The sequence below is a fragment of the Bubalus bubalis genome, chromosome 2 (genome assembly GCF_019923935.1).
Source record: "Bubalus bubalis isolate 160015118507 breed Murrah chromosome 2, NDDB_SH_1, whole genome shotgun sequence".
NCBI classification, from domain to species: domain Eukaryota; kingdom Metazoa; phylum Chordata; class Mammalia; order Artiodactyla; family Bovidae; genus Bubalus; species Bubalus bubalis.
In genome coordinates, this window is record NC_059158.1 from 32,285,664 (window position 1) to 32,306,026 (window position 20,363).

At 43.3% G+C, this 20,363-nt stretch overlaps 1 protein-coding gene across 3 annotated transcripts in view; it reads left to right on the forward strand.

Annotated features, from left to right (window-relative positions):
- Positions 1–20,363, forward strand: part of RCAN2 (regulator of calcineurin 2) — a 285,698-nt gene that overhangs the window by 166,985 nt on the left and 98,350 nt on the right. The window contains exon 1 of one of the 3 annotated variants that reach the window (XM_025268981.2): positions 13,008–13,446. The exons of the other annotated variants lie outside the window; for them this stretch is intronic. Within the exon in view, the coding sequence (XP_025124766.1) occupies positions 13,360–13,446 (87 nt within the window). The 5' untranslated portion in view covers positions 13,008–13,359. Of the gene's footprint in view, positions 1–13,007; positions 13,447–20,363 lie in introns of those variants that run through there. 3 annotated transcript variants of the gene reach the window in all.

The following is a 20,363-nucleotide window of genomic DNA, read 5'->3' on the forward strand; positions in this document are numbered from 1 at the left end:
CCCACTAAGTACACAACACTATCCATGAAGGAGTCTTGCCAACCCAAATCTACCAAGCCTCAGGATCTAATTAGTAGGACCAACAGGTAAAAGGGGATTTGATTTAGGTCATACCCAATTGGTCTAGTGGTTTTCCCTACTTTCTTCAATTTCAGTCTGAATTTGGCAATAAGGAGTTCATGATCTGAGCCACAGTCAGCTCCAGGTCTTGTTCTTGCTGACTATATAGAGCTTCTCCATCTTTGGCTGCAAAGAATATAATCAATCTGATTTCGGTGTTGACCATCTGGTGATGTCTATGTGTAGAGTCTTCTCTTGTGTTGTTGGAAGAGGGTGTTTGTTATGACTAGTGTATTTTCTTGGCAAAACTCTATTAGTCTTTGCCCTGCTTCATTCCGTACTCCAAGGCCAAATATGCCGGTTACTCCAGGGGTTTCTTGACTTCCTACTTTTGCATTCCAGTCCCCTATAATGAAAAGGGTATCTTTTTTGGGTGTTAGTTCAAAAAGGTCTTGTAGGTCTTCATAGAACCGTTCAACTTCAGCTTCTTCAGTGTTACTGGTTGGGACATAGGCTTGGATTACCATGATATTGAATGGTTTTCCTTGGAAATGAACAGAGATCATTCTGTCGTTTTTGAGATTGGATCCAAGTACTGCATTTCAGACTCTTTTGTTAACCATTATGGCTACTCCATTTCTTCTAAGGGATTCCTGCCCACAGTAGTACATATAATGGTCACCTGAGTTAAATTCACCCATTCCAGTCCATTTTAGTTCGCTGATTCCTAGAATGTTGACGTTCACTCTTGCCATCTCCTGTTTGACCACTTCCAATTTGCCTTGATTCATGGACCTGACATCCAAAGTTCCTATGCAATATTGTTCTTTACAGCATCAGACCTTGCTTCTATCACCAGTCACGTCCACAGCTGGGTATTGTTTTTTGCTTTGGCTCCATCCCTTCATTCTTGCTGGAGTTATTTCTCCACTGATCTCCAGTAGCATATTGGGCACCTATTGACCTGGGGAGTTCCTCTTTCAGTATCCTATCATTTTGCCTTTTCATACTGTTCATGGGGTTCTCAAGGCAAGAATACTGAAGTGATTTGCCATTCCCTTCTCCAATGGACCACATTCTGTCACATCATGAACTCCTTATTGCCAAATTCAGACTTAAATTGAAGAAAGTAGGGAAAACCACTAGGCCATTCAGGTATGACCTAAATCAAATCCCTTATGATTATACAGTGGAAGTGAGAAATAGATTTAAGGGACTAGATCTGATAGAGTGCCTGATGAACTATGGACAGAGGTTCGTGACATTGTACAGGAGACAGGGATCAAGACCATCCCCATGTAAAAGAAATGCAAAAAAAGCAAAATGGCTGTCTGAGGAGGCCTTACAAATAACTGTGAAAAGAAGAGAAGTGAAAAGCAAAGAAGAAAAGGAAAGATATAAGCATCTGAATGCAGAGTTCCAAAGAATAGCAAGGAGAGATAAGAAAGCCTCCTCAGCTATCAATGCAAAGAAATAGAGGAAAACAACAGAATGGGAAAGACTAGAGATCTCTTCAAGAAAATTAGAGATTCCAAGGGAACATTTCATGCAAAGATGGGCTCGATAAAGGACAGAAATGATATGGACCTAACAGAAGCAGAAGATGTGGCAAGAATACACAGGAGAACTGTACAAAAAAGAGCTTCATGACACAGATAATCATGATGGTGTGATCACTCACCTAGAGCCAGACATCCTGGAATGTGAAGTCAAGTGGGCCTTAGAAAGCATCACTACAAACAAAGCTAGTGGAGGTGATGGAATTCCAGTTGAGCTATTTCAAATCCTGAAAGATGATGCTGTGAAAATGCTGCACTCAATATGCCAGCAAATTTGGAAAACTCAGCAGTGGCCACAGGACTGGAAAAGGTCAGTTTTCATTCCAATCCCAAAGAAAGGCAATGCCAAAGAATGCTCAAACTACCTCACAATTGCACTCATCTCACACGCTAGTAAAGTAATGCTCAAAATGCTCCAAGCCAGGCTTCAGGAATACGTGAACTGTGAACTTCCAGATGTTCAAGCTGGTTTTAGAAAAGACAGAGGAACCAGAGATCAAATTGCCCCTGGATCATGGAAAAAGCAAGAGAGTTCCAGAAAAGCATCTATTTCTGCTTTATTGACTATGCCAAAGCCTTTGACTGTGTGGATCACAATAAACTGTGGAAAATTCTGAAAGAGATGGGAATACCAGACCACCTGACCTGCCTCTTGAGAAATCTGTATGCAGGTCATGAAGCAACAGTTAGAACTGGACATGGAACAACAACAACTAATTTTCCAAATAGGAAAAGGAGTACATCAAGGCTGTATATTGTCACCCTGCTTATTTAACTTATATGCAGAGTACATCATGAGAAATGCTGGGCTGGAAGAAGCACAAGCTGGAATCAAGAATGCCGGGAGAAATATCAATAACCTCAAATATGCAGATGACACCACTGTTATGGCAGAAAGTGAAGAGGAACTCAAAAGCCTCTTGATGAAAGTAAAAGAGGAGAGTGAAAAAGTTGGTTTAAATTCAGAAAACTAAGATCATGGCATCTGATCCTATCACTTCATGGGAAATAGATGGGGCAACAGTGGAAACAGTGTCAGACTTTATTTTTTGGGGCTCCAAAATCACTGCAGATGGTGACTGCAGCCATGAAATTAAAAGACCTTTACTCCTTTGAAGGAAAGTTATGACCAACCTGGATAGCATATTAAAAAGCAGAGATATTACTTTGCCAACAAAGGTCCGTCTAGTCAAGGCTATGGTTTTTCCAGTGGTCATGTATGGATGTGAGAGTTGGACTGTGAAGAAAGCTGAGTGCCAAAGAATTGATGCTTTTGAACTATGGTGTTGGAGAAGACTCTTGAGAGTCCCTTGGACTGCAAGGAGATCCAACCAGTCCATCCTAAAGGAGATCAGTCCTGGGTGTTCATTGAAAGGACTGATGCTAAAGCTGAAGCTCCAATACTTTGGCCATCTCATACGAAGCGTTGACTCATTGGAAAAGACCCTGATGCTGGGAGGGATTGGGGGCAGGAGGAGAAGGGGACAACAGAGCATGAGATGGCTGGATGACATCACTGACTCGATGCACATGAGTCTGAGTGAACTCTGGGAGTTGGTGATGGATAGGAAGGCCTGGCTTGCTGTGATTCATGGGGTCACAAAGAGTCAGACACAACTGAGCGACTGAAATGAACTGAACTGAACTGAACAGGTGAAAAAGAAACCAGTTGAATGACATTATGAAATGCAAGGAGATCAAACCCATCAATCCTAAAGGAAATCAACCCTGAATATTCATTGGAAGGATTGATGCTGAAGCTGAAGCTTCAGTACTTTGGCCAACTGATGCAAAGAGTCAACTCCCTGGAAAAGACCATGATGATGAGAAAGATGGAAGGCAAAAGGAGAAACAGGTAGCAGAGAATGAGATGGTTAGATAGCATCACCAACTCAATGGACATGAATATAATCAAACTCTGGGAGATAGTGAAGGACAGGGGAGCCTGGGATGCTGCAGTCCATGGGATCGAGAAGAATCAGACACAACTTAGCAACTGGACAACAACAGCAACAAATGTGGAATTAATCAAAAAAATCCAGACTGGGGAGAATCCTAAAGGACAAATAACATGATTCTATCATCAACAACAGCAAACTGTAAGGAACAAAAAATTAGACATGGAGGAGGACTCTACAGATTAAGATACATGAAAAACAGAGTAGTTTAGATCCCAATTTAAGTAACTGGTGATGGTGATTGCAGCCATGAAATTAAAAGACGCTTACTCCTTGGAAGGAAAGTTATGACCAACCTAGACAGCATATTAAAAAGCAGATGCCAACAAAGGTCCGTCTAGTCAAGGCTATGGTTTTTCCAGTGGTCATGTATGGATGTGAGAGTTGGCCTGTGAAGAAGGCTGAGTGCCAAAGAATTGATGCTTTTAAACTGTGGTGTTGGAGAAGACTCTTGCGAGTCCCTTGGACTGCAAGGAGATCCAACCAGTCCATCCTAAAGGAGACCAGTCCTGGGTGTTCATTGGAAGGACTGATGCTGAGGCTGAAACTCCAGTACTTTGGCCACCTCATGCAAAGAGTTGACTCATTGGAAAAGACTCTGATGCTGGGAGGGATTGGGGGCAAGAGAAGAAGGGGACAACAGAGGATGAGATGGCTGGATGGCATCACCGACTCGATGCACATGAGTTTGGGTGAATTCCGGGAGTTGGTGATGGACAGGGAGGCCTGGCGTGCTGCGATTCATGGGGTTGCAAAGAGTCGGATACGACTGAGCGAGTGAACTGAACGGAGGGCCAAGTGCGTAGGCACTCAGTCTTGTCAGATATTTTGGGACCCCATGGACTGTAGTTTGCCAGGCTCCTCTTTCCATGGAATTATCCCCAAGAATACTGGAATGGATTGCCATTTCCTTCTCCAGGGGATCTCCCTGACTCAGGGATCAAACCAATGTCTCCTGAGTCTCCTGCATTGCAGGCAGATTCTTTACCCACTGCACCATCGGGAAAAGTAACGGAAATGTTAAATAAAGGAAGGACCGAAGGAAGGGACAGCAGGACAGGACCAGGGAGTGGATGGAGAGGGACCAGGAGGGAAGAGAACACTTTTAGTACCGTGAGAGAAATGTGAACCCTAGTAGGACATTTTATGGTACTAAGGAACTAGTCTTGCTTTCAGGAGTGTGTGTGATAAGTATTGTGATTTCGAAAGACAAGCCCTTGTCTTTTAGAGATAGACAATGAAATTTTTACAGATGAAATGATATGATTTCAGAATAACAGAGAGTGTCAGCTCTCAGGGACAAGGAACACTGGTGCTCAGACTTGAACTTGCACCAGAATTACTTAGGTCAGAGGTCTTGTTAAAATATAGATACTGGTCCAACCTACCCAATCTTGGATGTGGCTCAAGAATTTGCCTTTCCTCATTTCCTCACACGGAACTCTGCTCAATATTATGTGGCAGCCTGGAAGGGAGGAGAGTCTGTGGGAGAATGGATACATGCATATGTATGGCTGGGTCCCCTTTGATATCCATCCGAAGCTGTCATAATATTGTTATTTGGCTGTATTGTTGTTGATTTAGTCGCTAAGTCATGGCTGACTCTTTTGCAACTCTTTTGCCTTGGACTGTAGTTCTCCAGGTTCCTTTGTCTCTGGGATTTTCCACGCAAGAATACGGGAGTGGGTTGCCATTTCCTCCTCCAGGGATCTTCCTGACCCAGGGATCAAACCTGAGTGTCCTGCATTGGCAGGCTGATTCTTTACCACAGAGCCCCCAAGGAAGCCCAAAGGAACTCTAAGATTAAAGAAACCCAGATTCTAATCCAGGCAATCCATGATTAGCTATCCCTCAATGCAAATAAAAAGTTAAAAAAAAAAAAAAAAAAGAATTTGCCTTTCTAACAAATTCCCAGGTGCTGTTGATACTCTTGGTCTGGGGAACCACACTCTGCCAGGAAGCAAGGTGGGTCCCAAGCTATTGTTGTGCTTGGGTGGTGGGTATATGAAAGCTCATTATAGTGTTCTCTCAACTTTTGAATATGTCTGAGTTTTCAACAATAAACATTGAAAGCAAACTCAAGTGATCCAGAAGGATACACAGAGGGAGCAAAGCCTCTGATAGCCCATAGTTGTAATGGGAATATCTGTGCTCATGAGCAAATAAGATTTAGCTGCTGGTTTGGGGATTGGAAGGTCCCCATTTCTTCCTGCCCACTCGGGGCTCAGTGCTTCAACTTGCTGTCAATCCATGTATCCTCCTGTGAGGACCTTCCTAACTCCAGGTACGGAGACATCCCTATGTGTCTGAGTCCTTGCCTTTTAAGATTAATTTATTTCTTTATTCACTCACACTTCAGGCATTACCGAGAGTCCCTAAGTGTCAGGAACTTTTCCTAGCCTCTGAGAATACGGCAGAGAACAGAAGAAACAAAACCCTCTGCTTTTGTGGAGATTACTTTGTAGTTGGGGTTGTAGAGAACAAGTCAAGAATTAAGTGGACACTTACAGACAGTGAAAAGTGCTATGAATAAAATTAGAAAGAAGATGCTGGATAGCGTTTGAGTCTGTGTGTGTGCACGTGCATGCACACATGGACACACATATTTTTATTTAGGTGATCAGGGAAGACTTCTCCAAGGAGATGACCTCTGAGCTGAGATGAGCCTGGTAAGAAGGAGCCAGCCATGCAGAGATCTGTATATTTTTTTTTGACAAAGGCAAGAGCAAGAGCAAAGTCCCTGAGATCAGAAAGAGCTTAGCATTTTTATTTTGTTTTGTTTTGTTTTTTGAATACAAAGAAGACCAGTTAATATAGGATTTGGAGAGGAAAGGGAGAAATGATGGGCTGAGATGAGAGAGCAGACAAGAGCCAGGGTTCATAGGACCTTGTAGCCATAACCCAGTGCTTATATACAGACTGCCAGTCATCCCCCAGCCATCAAAAATGCCTTCTATCTAGAGAAATAGGGCACAATTTTAACAGGGACGTGTCCTAGGGATTCTGATCTATAGGAAAGTGTTTTGTGTAAACAGTTGAATAGTATAATAAGCCAATTTGTTGAACCAACCTATTAAAAATCCAATAATTTTATTTCAAAATCACTACTTGCTCTCGATGCCTGTAATTTCACTCTAAAAACACTATTTACTCAGTATAAAATTTGATCTCCTATAATATTGAGCGGGCCAAAAAGTTCATTCATTTTCTTTTTGCAGCAACCTGTGGAAAAACCTGAATGAACATTTTGGCCAACCTAATACTATCCATCATACAGATTCCTCTATGACAGGTAATACTGTAAGTTACCAGTCACTTCATGCTAATAGAAATGAATTGAGAAATGTGTCCTTGAAAAGATATTTTAAAAGAAGAATGTATAAAGTTAGTGGACTCAGGAGTACAGGAGTTTCCAGGAAAGAAACAAACTGAAAAGGAGAAACTGAAGCTGTATTTCTATCTATTTAAAAAATATATTTTTTATTTATGTGTTTATTTTTGGCTGTGCTGGGTCTTGGTTGCTGCACAGGCTTTTCTCTAGTTGCAGAGAACAGGAGCTTCTCATTTGGTGGCTTCTCTCGTTGCAGAGTACAGGCTCTAGGGTGTGTGGGCTTCTTCAGTTTTGACTCCTGAGCTCTAGAGCACACGCTCAGCAGCTGTGTCGCATGGCCTTGGTTGTTCCATGGTATGTGAAATCTTCCCGGACCAGGGATCGAACCCGGGCCCCCTGCATTGACAGGCAAAATATTTTACCACCGGGCTACCAGGGAAGCCTCTAAAATATCTATTTTACAATTTGAGGTGAGACTTTATTTCCCGGAGAGACTAATGTCCTCCTGCCAAGATGTGTCAGAGCAAGGCTCTTTCTCTTAAATAACACATTTAACCTTTATGTGCGTGCTCAGTCGCTCAGCTGTGTCTGACTCTTTGTGACCCTGTGGACTGTGGCCTGCCAAGCTCCTCTGTCCATAGGATTTTTCCAGGCAAGAATACTGGAAGGAATTGCCATTTAGTCCTCCAGGGGATCTTCCCAACTCAGGGATTGAGCTGATGTTCCTCTTGCATCTCCTGCTTTGGCAGGTGGATTCTTTACCACTGAGCCACCAGGAAAGCCCCAAGTAACCTCTTTGTAGCTCTTCCTTAAACAGAAAGTGTGAAATAATTCACAAAACCCTATAAGTGAACAGAGAGATGGTTATAATGGGTCGTCCCTACTGCCCTGTTGCTCTTTGATCAGCTGTGGACCTGTGTGCTAGACTTAACTTCTGAATTGTAGGCCTCTCTTGTTGAGGAGCGTGGATTCCAGGGCACACGGGCTTCGGTAGTTGCAGCACATGGCTTCAATAGTTGCGGTGCATGGGCTTAGTTGCTCTGCAATATGTGGGATCTTCCTGGACCAGAGATGGAGTTGGTGTCCCCTGTGTTGCAAGGTGGACTCTTAACTGTTGGACCACCAGGGGAATCCCTGTATTTTTCCTTTGCTCTGGATATTTCTAGTCTGCACCCCCTGCCTGGCGGGGGGGCTCTCCTCACCCCTTCTTTGTCTGATAGACCTTTACCTATGTTTGAAGATCAGAGCAGAAGTCAAGTCCTGCTGCTTGAGGCTCATCTGCCCCGGGTCTCTTCAGCGTCCATTGCTCTTTCTCCAGCGCTCCCACCAAGTGCCATCTGCCCATCCTTTGCCACTGCCACCATTGCTGTGTTGTGGAGGTGTTTGTCTCCATGTCTTATCTTCTCCCCTGGATTTTAAACCCCTTGAGGATAGTGAATTTTACTTATTCATCATTTTAGAGGTATATCATCACTTTATCCATCAGAGCAGCTGGTAGAGCTCTGTACATAGTCATCACTCAGAAACTGCTAGTTGAATTATCTGTTGACATAATTTCATACTCCCCACAGAGTCCTAGACAACACAGTAAGTACTGTACACACACACACACACAGAGTTTCATCAGTCTAAATATTTCTATTGGTGAGCTGATTTCATTAATCACATGGATCACAGCCTTGTCTAACTCAATGAAATTATGAGCCATGCCGTGTAGGGCCACCCAAGATGGACGGGTCATGGTGGAGAATTCTGACAGAATGTGGTCCACTGGAGAAGGTAATGGCAAACCACTTCAGTATTCTTGCCTTGAGAATCCCATGAACAGCATGAAAAGACAAAAAGATAGGACACTGAAAGAGGAACTCCCCAGGTGAGTAGGTGTCCAATATGCTACTGGAGATCAGTGGAGAAACAACTCCAGAAAGAATGAAGAGACAGACCCAAAACAAAAACACCACCTGTGGGTGTGACTGGTGATGGAAGTCAAGTTCAATGCTGTAAAGAGCAATATTGCATAGGGACCTAGAATGTTAGGTCCATGAATCAAGGCAAATTGGAAGTGGTCAAACAGGAGATGGAAAGTGTAAACATCAACATTTTAGGAATCAGTGAACTGAAATGGACTGGAATGGGCAAATGTAACTCAGATGACCATTATATCTACTACTGTGGGCAAGAATCCCTTAGAAGAAATGGAGTACCCATCATAGTCAACAAAAGAGTCTGAAATGCAGTACATGGATCCAATCTCAAAAATGACAGAATAATCTCTGTCCGTTTCCAAGGCAAACATTCAATATCACAGTAATCCAAGTTTATGCCCCAACCAGTAATGCTGAAGAAACTGACGTTGAACAGTTCTATGAAGATCTACAAGACCTTCTAGAACTAACATCCCCAAAAGATGTCCTTTTCATTATAGGGGACTGGAATGCAAAAGTAGGAAGTCAAGAGATACCTGGAGTAACAGGCAAATCTGGCCTTGGGGTACAAAATGAAGCAGGTCAAAGGCTAACAGAGTTTGCCAAGAGAACACATTAGTCATAACAAACACCCTCTTCCAACAACACAAGAGACATGGACATCACCAGATGGTCAATACCAAAATCAGCTTGATTATATTCTTTGCAGCCAAAGATGGAGAAGCTCAATACAGTCAGCATAAACAAGACTGGGAGCTGACTGTGGCTCAGATCATGAACTCCTTATTGCCAAATTCAGATTCAAATTGAAGAAAGTAGGGAAATCTACTAGGCCATTCAGGTATGACCTAAATCAAATCCTTTATGATTATACAGTGGAAGTGACAAATAGATTCAAGGGATTAGATCTGATAGAGTACCTGAAGAACTATGGATGGAGGTACGTGACATTGTACAGGAGGCAGTGATCAAGACCATCCCCAAGAAAAAGAAATGCAAAAAGACAAAATGCTTGTCTGAGGAGGACTTACAAATAGCTGAGAAAAGAAGAGAAGCTAAAGGTGAAGAAGAAAAGGAAAGATATACCCATTTGAATGCAGAGTTCCAAAGAATAGCAAGGAAAGAAATAAGAAAGCCTTCCTCAGTGATCAGTGCAAAGAAATAGAGGAAAATAATAGAATGGGAAAGACTAGAGATCTCTTCAAGAAAATTAGTGATACCAAAGGAACATTTCATGCAAATATGGGCACAATTAAGGACAGAAATGGTATGAAAAACTAAGATATTAGTTAGTATGAAAAACTAAGAAGGTATTAAGAAGAGGTGGCAAGAATACACAGAAGAACTATACACAGAAGATCTTCACGACCCAGATAACCACGGCAGTGTGATCACTCACCAAGAGCCAGACGTCCTGGAATGTGAAGTCCAGTGATGCTTAGGAAGCATCATTACAAAGAAAGCTAGTGGAGGTGATGGAATTCCAGTTGAGCTATTTCAAAGATGAAAAGATGATGATGTGCTAAAAGATGATGCTGTGAAAGTGCTGCACTCAATATGCCAGCAAATTTGGAAAGCTCAACAGTGGCCACAGGACTGGAAAAGATCAGTTTTCATTCCAATCCCAAAGAAAGGCAATGCCAAAGATTGTTCAAACTACCACACAATTGCCCTCATCTCACATGCTAGCAATGGCACCCCACTCCAGCACTCTTGCCTGGAAAATCCCATGGACGGAGGAGCCTGGTAGGCTGCAGTCCATGGGGTCGCTAAGAGTCGGACACAACTGAGCGACTTCACTTTCACTCACATGCTAGCAAAATAATGCTCAAAATTCTCCAAGCCAGGCTTCAATAGTATGTGAACTGTGAACTTCCAGATGTTCAATCTGGATTTAGAAAAGGCAGAGGAACCAGAGATCAAATTGCCAACATCCATTGGATCATCGAAAAAGCAAGAGAGTTCCAGAAAAACTTCTACTTCTGCTTTATTGACTATGCCAAAGCCTTTGACTGTGTGGATCACAATAAACTGTGGAAAATTCTGAAAGAGATGGGAATACCAGACCACCTGACCTGCCTCCTGAGAAATCTGTATGCAGGTCAAGTAGCTACAGTTAGAACTGGACATGGAACAACAGACTGGTTCCAAATCGGGAAAGGAGTATGTCAAGGCTATATATTGTCACCCTGCTTATTTAACTTATATGCAGAGTACATCATGTGAAATGCCGGGCTGGATGAAGCACAAGCTGGAATCAAGATTGCTGGGAGAAATATCAGTAACCTCAGATATGCAGATGACACCACCCTTATGGCAGAAAGTGAAGAAGAACTAACGAGCCTCTTGATGAAAGTGAAAGAAGAGAGTGAAGAAGTTGGTTTAAAACTCAACATTCAGAAAACGAAGATTATGGCATCCGGCCCCATCACTTCATGGCAAATAGATGGGGAAACAATGGAAACAGTGAGAGACTATTTTCTTGGGCTCCAAAATCACTGCAGATGGTGACTGCAGCCATGAAATTAAAAGATGCTTGCTCCTTGGAAGAAAAGCTATGATCAACTTGACAACATATTAAAAAGCAGAGCCATTACTTTACCAACAATGGTCCATCTAGTCAAAGGTATGGTTTTTCCAGTAGTCATGTATGGATGTGAGAGTTGGACTATAAAAAAAGCTGAGTACCGAAGAATTGATGCTTTTGAACTGTGGCATTGGAGAAGACTCTTGAAAGTCCCTTGGATTGCAAGGAGATCTAACCAGTCAATCCTAAAGGAAACCAGTCCTGGATATTCATTGGAAGGACTGAGGTTGAAGCTGAAACTCCAATACTTTGGCCACCTGATGCAAAGAACTGACTCAGTGGAAAAGACCCTGATACTGGGAAAGATTGAAGGCAGGAGAAGGGGACAACAGAGGATGAGATGGTTGGATGGCATCACTGTCTCAATGGACATGAATTTGAGCAAGCTCTGGGAGTTGGTGATGGACTGGGAAGCCTGGTGTGCTGCAGTCCATGGGATCGCAGAGTCGGACACGACTGAGCAACTGAACTGAACTGAGCTGAACTGATTAGACTCTCTTTCGCTTTCATTAGACTCACATGTAACCCCAAATGAGGATCAACCAGAAAACTTGTATGCCTTCAGTCTAAAAGGTCACCTTTCTCATCTGCCTGCAAAATTTGACCACTTTGTCCAGCCTTGGGTTAGAAAGGCACCAATCTGTTACAAATCGTGACCTCTGATAGCCACAGAAGACGCACCTGCATTCTACTGGGCATAGATCCTGCCAGAATGTCAGTTCATTCTACCGGTATTTTTATAACCAATGATAAAATGAAAATGATTCAGGTTTTTTTTTTTTTTTTCCTTTGCTCACTTCTGCTGTGAAGGCTGTTCCCGTTTGGTTTGTTCATACATTAAACAATTACTGCCTTCTCATGCCAGACACTCGGCTAAAGTCTCAAGATATAAAGATGAATTATCCCCAGCCCTGCCCTTCAGGGGTTCACAATCAGGAAAAGAGACTGAAAAGGCCACTGGACAAGTTCAAAGTCTCGGGTGAAATCAAGCCCTGAGGTTCTGACAATGACCCACGTCAGTGCGTTCGCCTGTTAGACTCTGCCATCTGTCCCTGCGTGAGACGTTTGCTGGAACTCCTTCCCACTGGCTGCTTTGGGTTTGAATGACCTTGGCGACAGCCTGAAATCCAGAGCTTCGAGGGGTGCTTTTAGAGTTCCTGGTCTGCACTTATATGCTTCAAATAGACATTCACAAACCTCTAATTATCTCCTCTTACCAGGCTGCCTAAATGACTGATGCCCAGCTCTCTTAGTCACTCCAAGAATGGATTTCTATTTAGCCCATGCCCGCCCGAGATGCATTAGGGTGCCCAGAACCTGTGTGTCCGCTCCGAGAGGCACAGGGCAATTATCAGAAGCCAAGCAATTTGCAAAATGCCTCAACTTCCTGCTCCTTTCTGAGGCAGAGAAATTGTCACACCTTAACCTCAGCAGGCTCATAGGCAGCATAATTCCCCCACCCACCCCCAACCCAAACAGAGTCTCTGGTGTCAGATGTCCGCCCCCCTCCCATGCCCCACCCTGGCTTTTTGCAAACATAAGCACTCGGCTGAAACAACAGCTATGACTCAGTTCCTAGCGAGCTACTGCCTGAATTGATTTAGTCTGAGTTCAGATTTAGCACATAATCATGTTCAATTTGCTCCACTGCACTGCCTAGAGATAAAAGGCTGGGGGAAAAAAAATAGCTCCAGCTTGTGTCAGTCTTTGTGGTGATGTCATTGCCATCAGAGAGCCGGCCGCTCTTACTCTGCCGTGCTGCCTGAGCCGCGGCGGGCTGTGTGTGTGCGCACAGCCGAGTGGGTTCAGGTGCCCAGCTCGGCCATCCCCAGGGCAGGGCAGTGCCCGGCCGGCCCCGGCACCATCTACCTGGAAGGTTCTTCCCAGCCCGCAGGACTCGGAGGCTGCCTAACTCTTTCTTGTCAATTCCGGAGGGGGAATGCCAGCCCCTAGCATGGACTGTGATGTTTCCACTCTGGTTGCCTGCGTGGTGGATGTGGAGGTCTTTACCAACCAGGAGGTTAAGGTACGCACCTGCAATCTTCTGTTTCATTGTTGCTGTTTGCCGAAGCTGCCAGCAGCCTTGTTAGCTTAAGGGAACAGGACTTTGATTCATAGTTCTCAGCTCAGGATCTGTGCTAGAAATGCATGGGGTGAGTGCCTGGCTCTGTTAATTAGAATAAGTTAGAAGAGAGACTAGCACATTCATTTTGCATGTGATAAGGTTTGAAAAATCATTGTCTGTGTCTTCTTGCCTTTCCTATTAGGTGATCCCCCGTCAATCCTTTTCACAGTAGACATGTTTTCATAGTCTCTGTGTCAATAAGAATTTGCTAGTCCTTAGTGTTTTGAGGGGTTTCAAATCAATGACTCAATGAAGAAAGCGCATATAATAATGATCGCACCCAGGACACCCCGATCATGGGACCTTAACCCCTTCATGGAATGTCCCTTACATAGGCCATGATGTGCAAACTGAACAAAAGCTCTTCAAAAGACAGCAGTTTCAATCCCCAGCTCTCAGAAAATCAAAGTTGGAAAAGAGCTGTCTAAATTTCCTTTGTCAGGCAGAAGAAGCAAGTCATTTCCCCTGAACAGTTTTCCATAAAGAAAGTTCAGGCATAAATAAATTTCGCATCTCGAGATGTAGTATCCTAGGGCGCTGGTCCTTGCTGAGTGTCTGCAGCAGTTGTCTGATTGTCATGGGTAATTGTCTCCTGATGACACACGTTCTCTTTCCTTTCGCCCCTTTGCTTTTGTGTTCTGAAAAAGGTGCCATGCTTGCGAAATGGGAATTTTGATTTCTTCTCTCATATTGAAAATAAGATCTAGCAGAAGCTTCTTATTTAAGCAGTTCACACACACAACAAAAAGGACACTTGCTCATTGTGTCTCAGGGGGAAGGAAAGGGGAATCACACTGCATGATCGTTTCCCACCCTCCCTTAGTCTTGACTTAAAGGAAGACCTGGAATTCTTTGTTTTGGGGTGTGCAAGAGGACTCCCTGGTGCTTCCCAGATGGGAATGTGTGTGTCCACTAGCATAATGGATGGCTCTGTCATTCAAGATTACGGTTTTGAACACTCTTTTGAACTGGATTCAAGAATCTGGTTTGTTGTTTCTGCATATTTTAAATGTGTGGCCCTGTGTTTACCAATTCTTATGGCAGTACTATAAAGTGTCCACCACCTGTCATATTGAGGTTCAGAAAATTAGAAGGGAACGGTTGGGTGCTGCCTACGGCTGCGTCCACAGTGCAAACATGCGTGTAGAGACAGTCTGGCTGGTCATACCTGCTGTATACACTCCAGAAGAGAGCAGTCCACAAAGCCCCTCCAGTTTAAAACCTGTTTAAAGTATATGGGTAACTGGGTAAAAGACGTCTCTGAACACCGGACTGGAATAGAATTGTGTGTACCTAAAGTAAAACTTTACAATGCCCTTCTGTTCTTAACAGTTCTCGTTTAATTGCATGCTTGTCCTGTGAAAATATAGACTTTTTTGGTCCACGAAATAATGTTGAGAAAATATTTCTCAGAGAACTGCTGTCTGCCAGGCACTGTGCTCATAGAGGAAGAGAGTTTAAAATATGCTTATATGACGTAGGTATTTGTAATATAGACATAGAAAGAACCATTTGCCCAATATTTATCTTTTTAAGCATTATTCCATATTTTATTTATTTTTTATTGAGATATAGTTGATTTGCAATGTTTCAGGTGGGCAGCAAACTGATTCAGTTATATGTTTATATATATATGTGTGTGTGTTAGTCACTTAGTCGTGTCCAATTTTTTGCAATCCCATGGACTGTAACCTGCCAGGCTCCTCTGTCCATGGAATTCTCCAGGCAAGAATACTGGAGTGGGTAGTCATTCTCTCCTCCAGAAGATCTTCTGGACCCAGGGATTGAACCCAGGTCTCCTGCATTGCAGGCAGATTCTTCACCCTCTGATGCCTTAGGGAAGCCTCTCTCTCTCTCTCTCTCTCTCTATATATATATATATATATATATATATTCTTTTTTCAGATTCTTTTTGATTATAGGTTATTACAAGGTGTTGAATACAATTCCCTGTGCTATACACCAGGTTCTTGCTCTTTATCTAGTTTATATATAGGAATGGATCTGTTAATTCCGAACTTCTAATTTATACTCCCAGCGCCTTTCCTCTCTGGTAACCATAAGCTTGTTTTCTATGTCTGTGAGTCTATTTCTGTTTTGTAAATGAGTTCATTCGTGTCATTTTTTAAAGATTCTACATATAAGTGATATCAAATTGTGTTTGTCTTTCTCTGACTTACTTCACTTAGTATGATCATCTCTAGTTCCATCCATGTTGTTGCAAACAAGCCCAATATATCTTAAAGGCAGAGTATTTTGTGGAATTCAGGGGACACAAAATTCTTACAGCTGGTTGTACTGGAGTGGTTGGGATGGCGCCATAGCGCATCCCAAGTTAAGCGTGGTACTTAACTGGAAGATGGGTAGATTTTGATACAGGAAGAGGGAGGGCGCGGAGATGGGAAGGCAGCTCATTTTACAGACAGGTGAGTCAATGCCTTTAACTGCAGCAGGATCTCTGTGAGAAACTGGAGGGGAAACGGGGAGGAGGGGCGGGGTGATGAAGCCTCTCACATTTTCCATCAGAACCGTGTGGGGTTTTCTGAGAAGACTCCCACCAGAAAGATGCATTATATGTCCTTCCTGCTAAATACTGGTAACTTGCAATCGCCATGGATATGTTTCTTTGGAACAAGGTTCTGAATCCTTCTGTGCCTTAGTTTTCTTATCTGTAACATGGGGATAATAGTCATTCCTACCTCTTTGGCTTGATGGGAGGATTAAAGAAAATTATACATGGGAAACAATTCACACAGTGCCTGACATATTTCATGTTCAATACATGTTAGCTGTTGCCATCATAGGTATGATCACCTGTTCAGACATTCTCTAAAGGTGGTGAGTTATTTCTGCCAGTTTATTGGAATGTCCTATCTCCAACTGAGTTTACAATGACAATCCAGGACAAAGAAAGCATTTTCCTTCCCATCCCCCCAAACACACACACACACAACCTGGTAACTTAGCCATTTAATCATTTAAATTAAGCAGTAATCAAGCAAAATTAAGACAGGCCAAAGAGGTTGGTTGAGGAAACCTGTATGTTCCTTGTTCAAAAACGAGCATGGCTTAGTGGCATGAAGAGAGGTTCAGATGTCAAATTCTGGCACCAAAGTTTCACCGAAGGTAAACTTCATTAATCATCTCTTCCAGACTCACAGTGGAGCCGGGAGTTTCTTTCTTCTAAACCTTTAGTATTCCTTTTGGAGAAAAGGGAGGCACCCCGGGTGAGGGTTTGTCTCACCTGCCTGCATCCAGCTTGCTTGATCTCAGGCTTTTTTGCCTTTTGCAAACTCTCCCTTTCTACCTGGAGCCCCCATGGAATAGAAACCACACCAGGGTTATGCAATCAAGCAGCCTCTCTTCGCAAATGCAGTGATTTATTTGAGGGGGCAGAAGCAAATGCAGATGCAGTGACTTACAGCAATTCAGGACACCTTATCTTCCATGGGGGATCTCTGCTGGTTGCACTGGGGGCCCCGCAGGCTCCCAGCTCCTAAATTTTGCCAAAGTGGCTTAAGCAGTAATGCCAAACACATGAGGAAATAAGGTAAATGCACCCCCATATTTGTCTTTCTCCAGAAATCCCACTGGTAGTGTTGGGAACTTAGCTGTCTGATGGCAAAAGGATGCTCAGAAAGATAAACTCAAAACTCTCACTAGGAGGAAAATGACACAGTGAACTGTAGAGTTTGCTTGTGCGTGTTGAGTGTATGTGTCTTTGTATGTGTCTGTGTGTGCGTGTCTGTGTGTGTGTCTGTGTGTGTTTGTGTGTGTGTGTCTGTGTGTGTCTCTGGGGTCTGTGTGTTTGTATCGATGTGTGTCTGTATATGTCTGTGTTTGTGTCTGTGTGTGTTTGTGTGTCTGTGAGTATCTGTTTGTTCATGTATTCGTGTGTGTGTATATGTGCCTTTGTATCTGTGTGTATCTGTTTGTTCGTGTATCTCTGTGTGTATGTCTGTGTATACGCAGGTGAACAGGGTTGCTTTTCTCGAGTTTTCTTCTCATATTCTGAAAATAGTCCTCCCTACCCCCACCCTTCAACAAGGAGCCAAACTCTTGGGGAAATGAAAGATCCAAAGATGGGTAATGAAATTTTTGTTTCACTTTAGTCCAGTGGTTCTTCAATCTGATTACACATTGGTATCCCCTTGGAGAGCTTTTAAAATATTGACAAGGATCAGGTCCCACGCCCAGGACTTCTGACTTGGCTGGTCGGAGTGGAGCTGGGCATAGATGATCATGTGTAAAGTAAGCCTCTTGTGTGTTCTAGACACAGGTAGGTACGGGCAAAGTCAGTCCAGTATTATCTAGAATAACTTCTGCCTAAACACCTTGATCCATTCCCCTAAGCAAAGCCTTGATGGATGCAGTTTCAGAAGCAACATTTCTGATAGCTTCGAGACTTTACCTGTACCTACTGCCCCTTCTCTGCAGTGAGAGCTTCCCACACAGAAAGAGGGTGGATGCCTCCTCTCTGGGCTGGAGGGCTCCTAATTCAAGTCCAGGGATCTAGTCCTGTCTCCGTGGGCATCCATACAGGAGACAGGGGCTCATAAAGCTTCTTTCTGTTCCTTAGGACAGGTGGGAAACATGGCAGGTCTTATAGGAAGATCAGAAGTGTCAAAGACCCTTGGAGCTGGAGATTTAGATCAAACTATTTATACTAGACAAACAACAAGGTCCTACAGTATAGCACGGGGAATGGTATCCAGTCTCCTGGAATAAACCATAAAGGAAAAGAATAGTTAAAAGGGGACTTCTCTGGTGGTTCAGTGGTTAGGACTTTGTGCTTCCACTGCAGGGGGCACAGGTTTGATCCCTGGTCTGGGGTCTAGAATCCCACATGCCCCATGGTGAAGAAACTCAGTAACTAAATAATATTTCTTGTACCATTAAAAAAAAGAAAAGAAAAGAAAAAATAATACAAAAATCCATGATGAATAAAATATAAAAGTTTAAAAAGAAGAATATATACACATATATATATATAGATAGATATGTAGAGCTGAGTCACTTTGCTGTACAGCAGAGATGGGCATAACATTGTAAATCGGCTACACTTCAATAAAAAAATAAAAAACATATGTTCAGTGCACTTAACTCCTGACCAGGCGATACTCTAAGCACTGGGAGATGGACAAGACAACCATTCCAGCCCTCAGGGAGTGCACATTCTAACCCAGGAGGCAGACAACAAACTAGCAAATAAATGCATGCTATAATTTCCTAGGTGGCGCTAGTGGTAAAGAAGCCGCCTGCCAATGCAGTAGATATAAGAGACGCGGGTTCAATCCTGGGGTTGGGAAGATCCCCTGCAGGCGGGCCTGGCAACCCACTCCAGTATTCTTGCCTAGAGAATCCCATGGACAGAGGAGCCTGGCGGGCTATAGTCCATGGTGTTGCAGAGAGTTGGACACAACTGAAGCAACTTAGCACACAGCACGCATGTAATTTCAGGCAGTGATGAGGGTTCTGAAGAAACATGGAGCAGAGTGAGGAGGTGAATTGCTGGAAGGGAGGTTGCACTGGGGGCCCTTCAAGCTCCTATTTCTGAAATTTTGCCAGGACTGCTAGATCAATAGTTCCCCAAAGAGGAGGAAATCAGGCAGATGCGTTTCACCATATTTCTCTGTCCAAAAATTCCATTGACCACTTTTGAATGGGTGGCCAGTAGAAGCATTTCTGGCAAGGTGGCGGTTTCTTAAATGTCATTATTCTAGTGTCATTCAGGAATCTGAAATGAGTGAAAGGGCCGTGTGGCGATCTGAGGGAAAAGCATGCCAGTAGTGGGCACAGTAGAGGCAAAGAAAGGCCACCTTATCTGATGTGTTCTTACCCAGCCCTCCCTTTAACCTGTTTCCATCATTCATTCATTCAGGGACCTATTCAGGGACCTCACCAGGCTATCAATGTCTCATACCATAATTTTTATTTTTTTCATGCTGCTCCTTTTTGAAATTGTGCTTAAGCTAAATCCCTCATGTTATGTTTGAAGCCTGGTGGTTCTCTTGGAAGAGGGGGAAATAGAAGCAGAAATTTGTTCTCAGAGTAATAATTCTTCATACACTTGAAATCCTAGGATTGCTGTAGGACTATTCCTTCCCATCTAGAAGTCCAGGGCCTTTCCAAGGTGACTCAAAAGTCCTGCTTTCTCTCCTCTGCTTTTGAGAATTTCCCAATATCCTCCCAATCCATGCAACCTCGGGCAAGTCTCTTAACCTTTCTGGACACACAGGAATGATGCTGAGAAAAGTGCTTGATGCTTTTTGAATTTCATTTACTTTTTTCCACACGAAAGTATATGACTGACTCATAGTCTGTGTCATGCTGTTGTGTGAGTTATGAAAAGAAAAAGCCAGCACATCTTGGCCACTTAGTACATTGAAATCTATTTGTCATTTGAACCAGTGAAAATTCCATGACTAGTTTTGTTTGGCAGGATGCAGAGGAGGAGGAGGATGGAGCAGAGTTGGGGTGATGCGCTTTGCCCTCTGCTTTGGGAGGAGACAAGCGGCACAAATGAAAATGTGGATATTGGGGGGATCGTAGGGTTGATCTGGAAGAGAAGCTTGTGGGTATTTGTTAGGAGAGCTTGTCAAGCTTCACGCCTGTTTCTCATGCTTTGCAAATGCAGTGCTGTGCAGAGGACCCGGCTGCCGTCGACCTTTTTGGTTCTGTAGAGCTCTAAAGCTCTTTCAGAATCTTCAAAAACCACGGTGTTCACTCAGCAGCTTAGAAGACTTTGAGTTGTGTACGATTTCCTTCTCAAACATTAAAACCCTCTGGAGATATTTGTGGTAAATTTTAGGAACCAA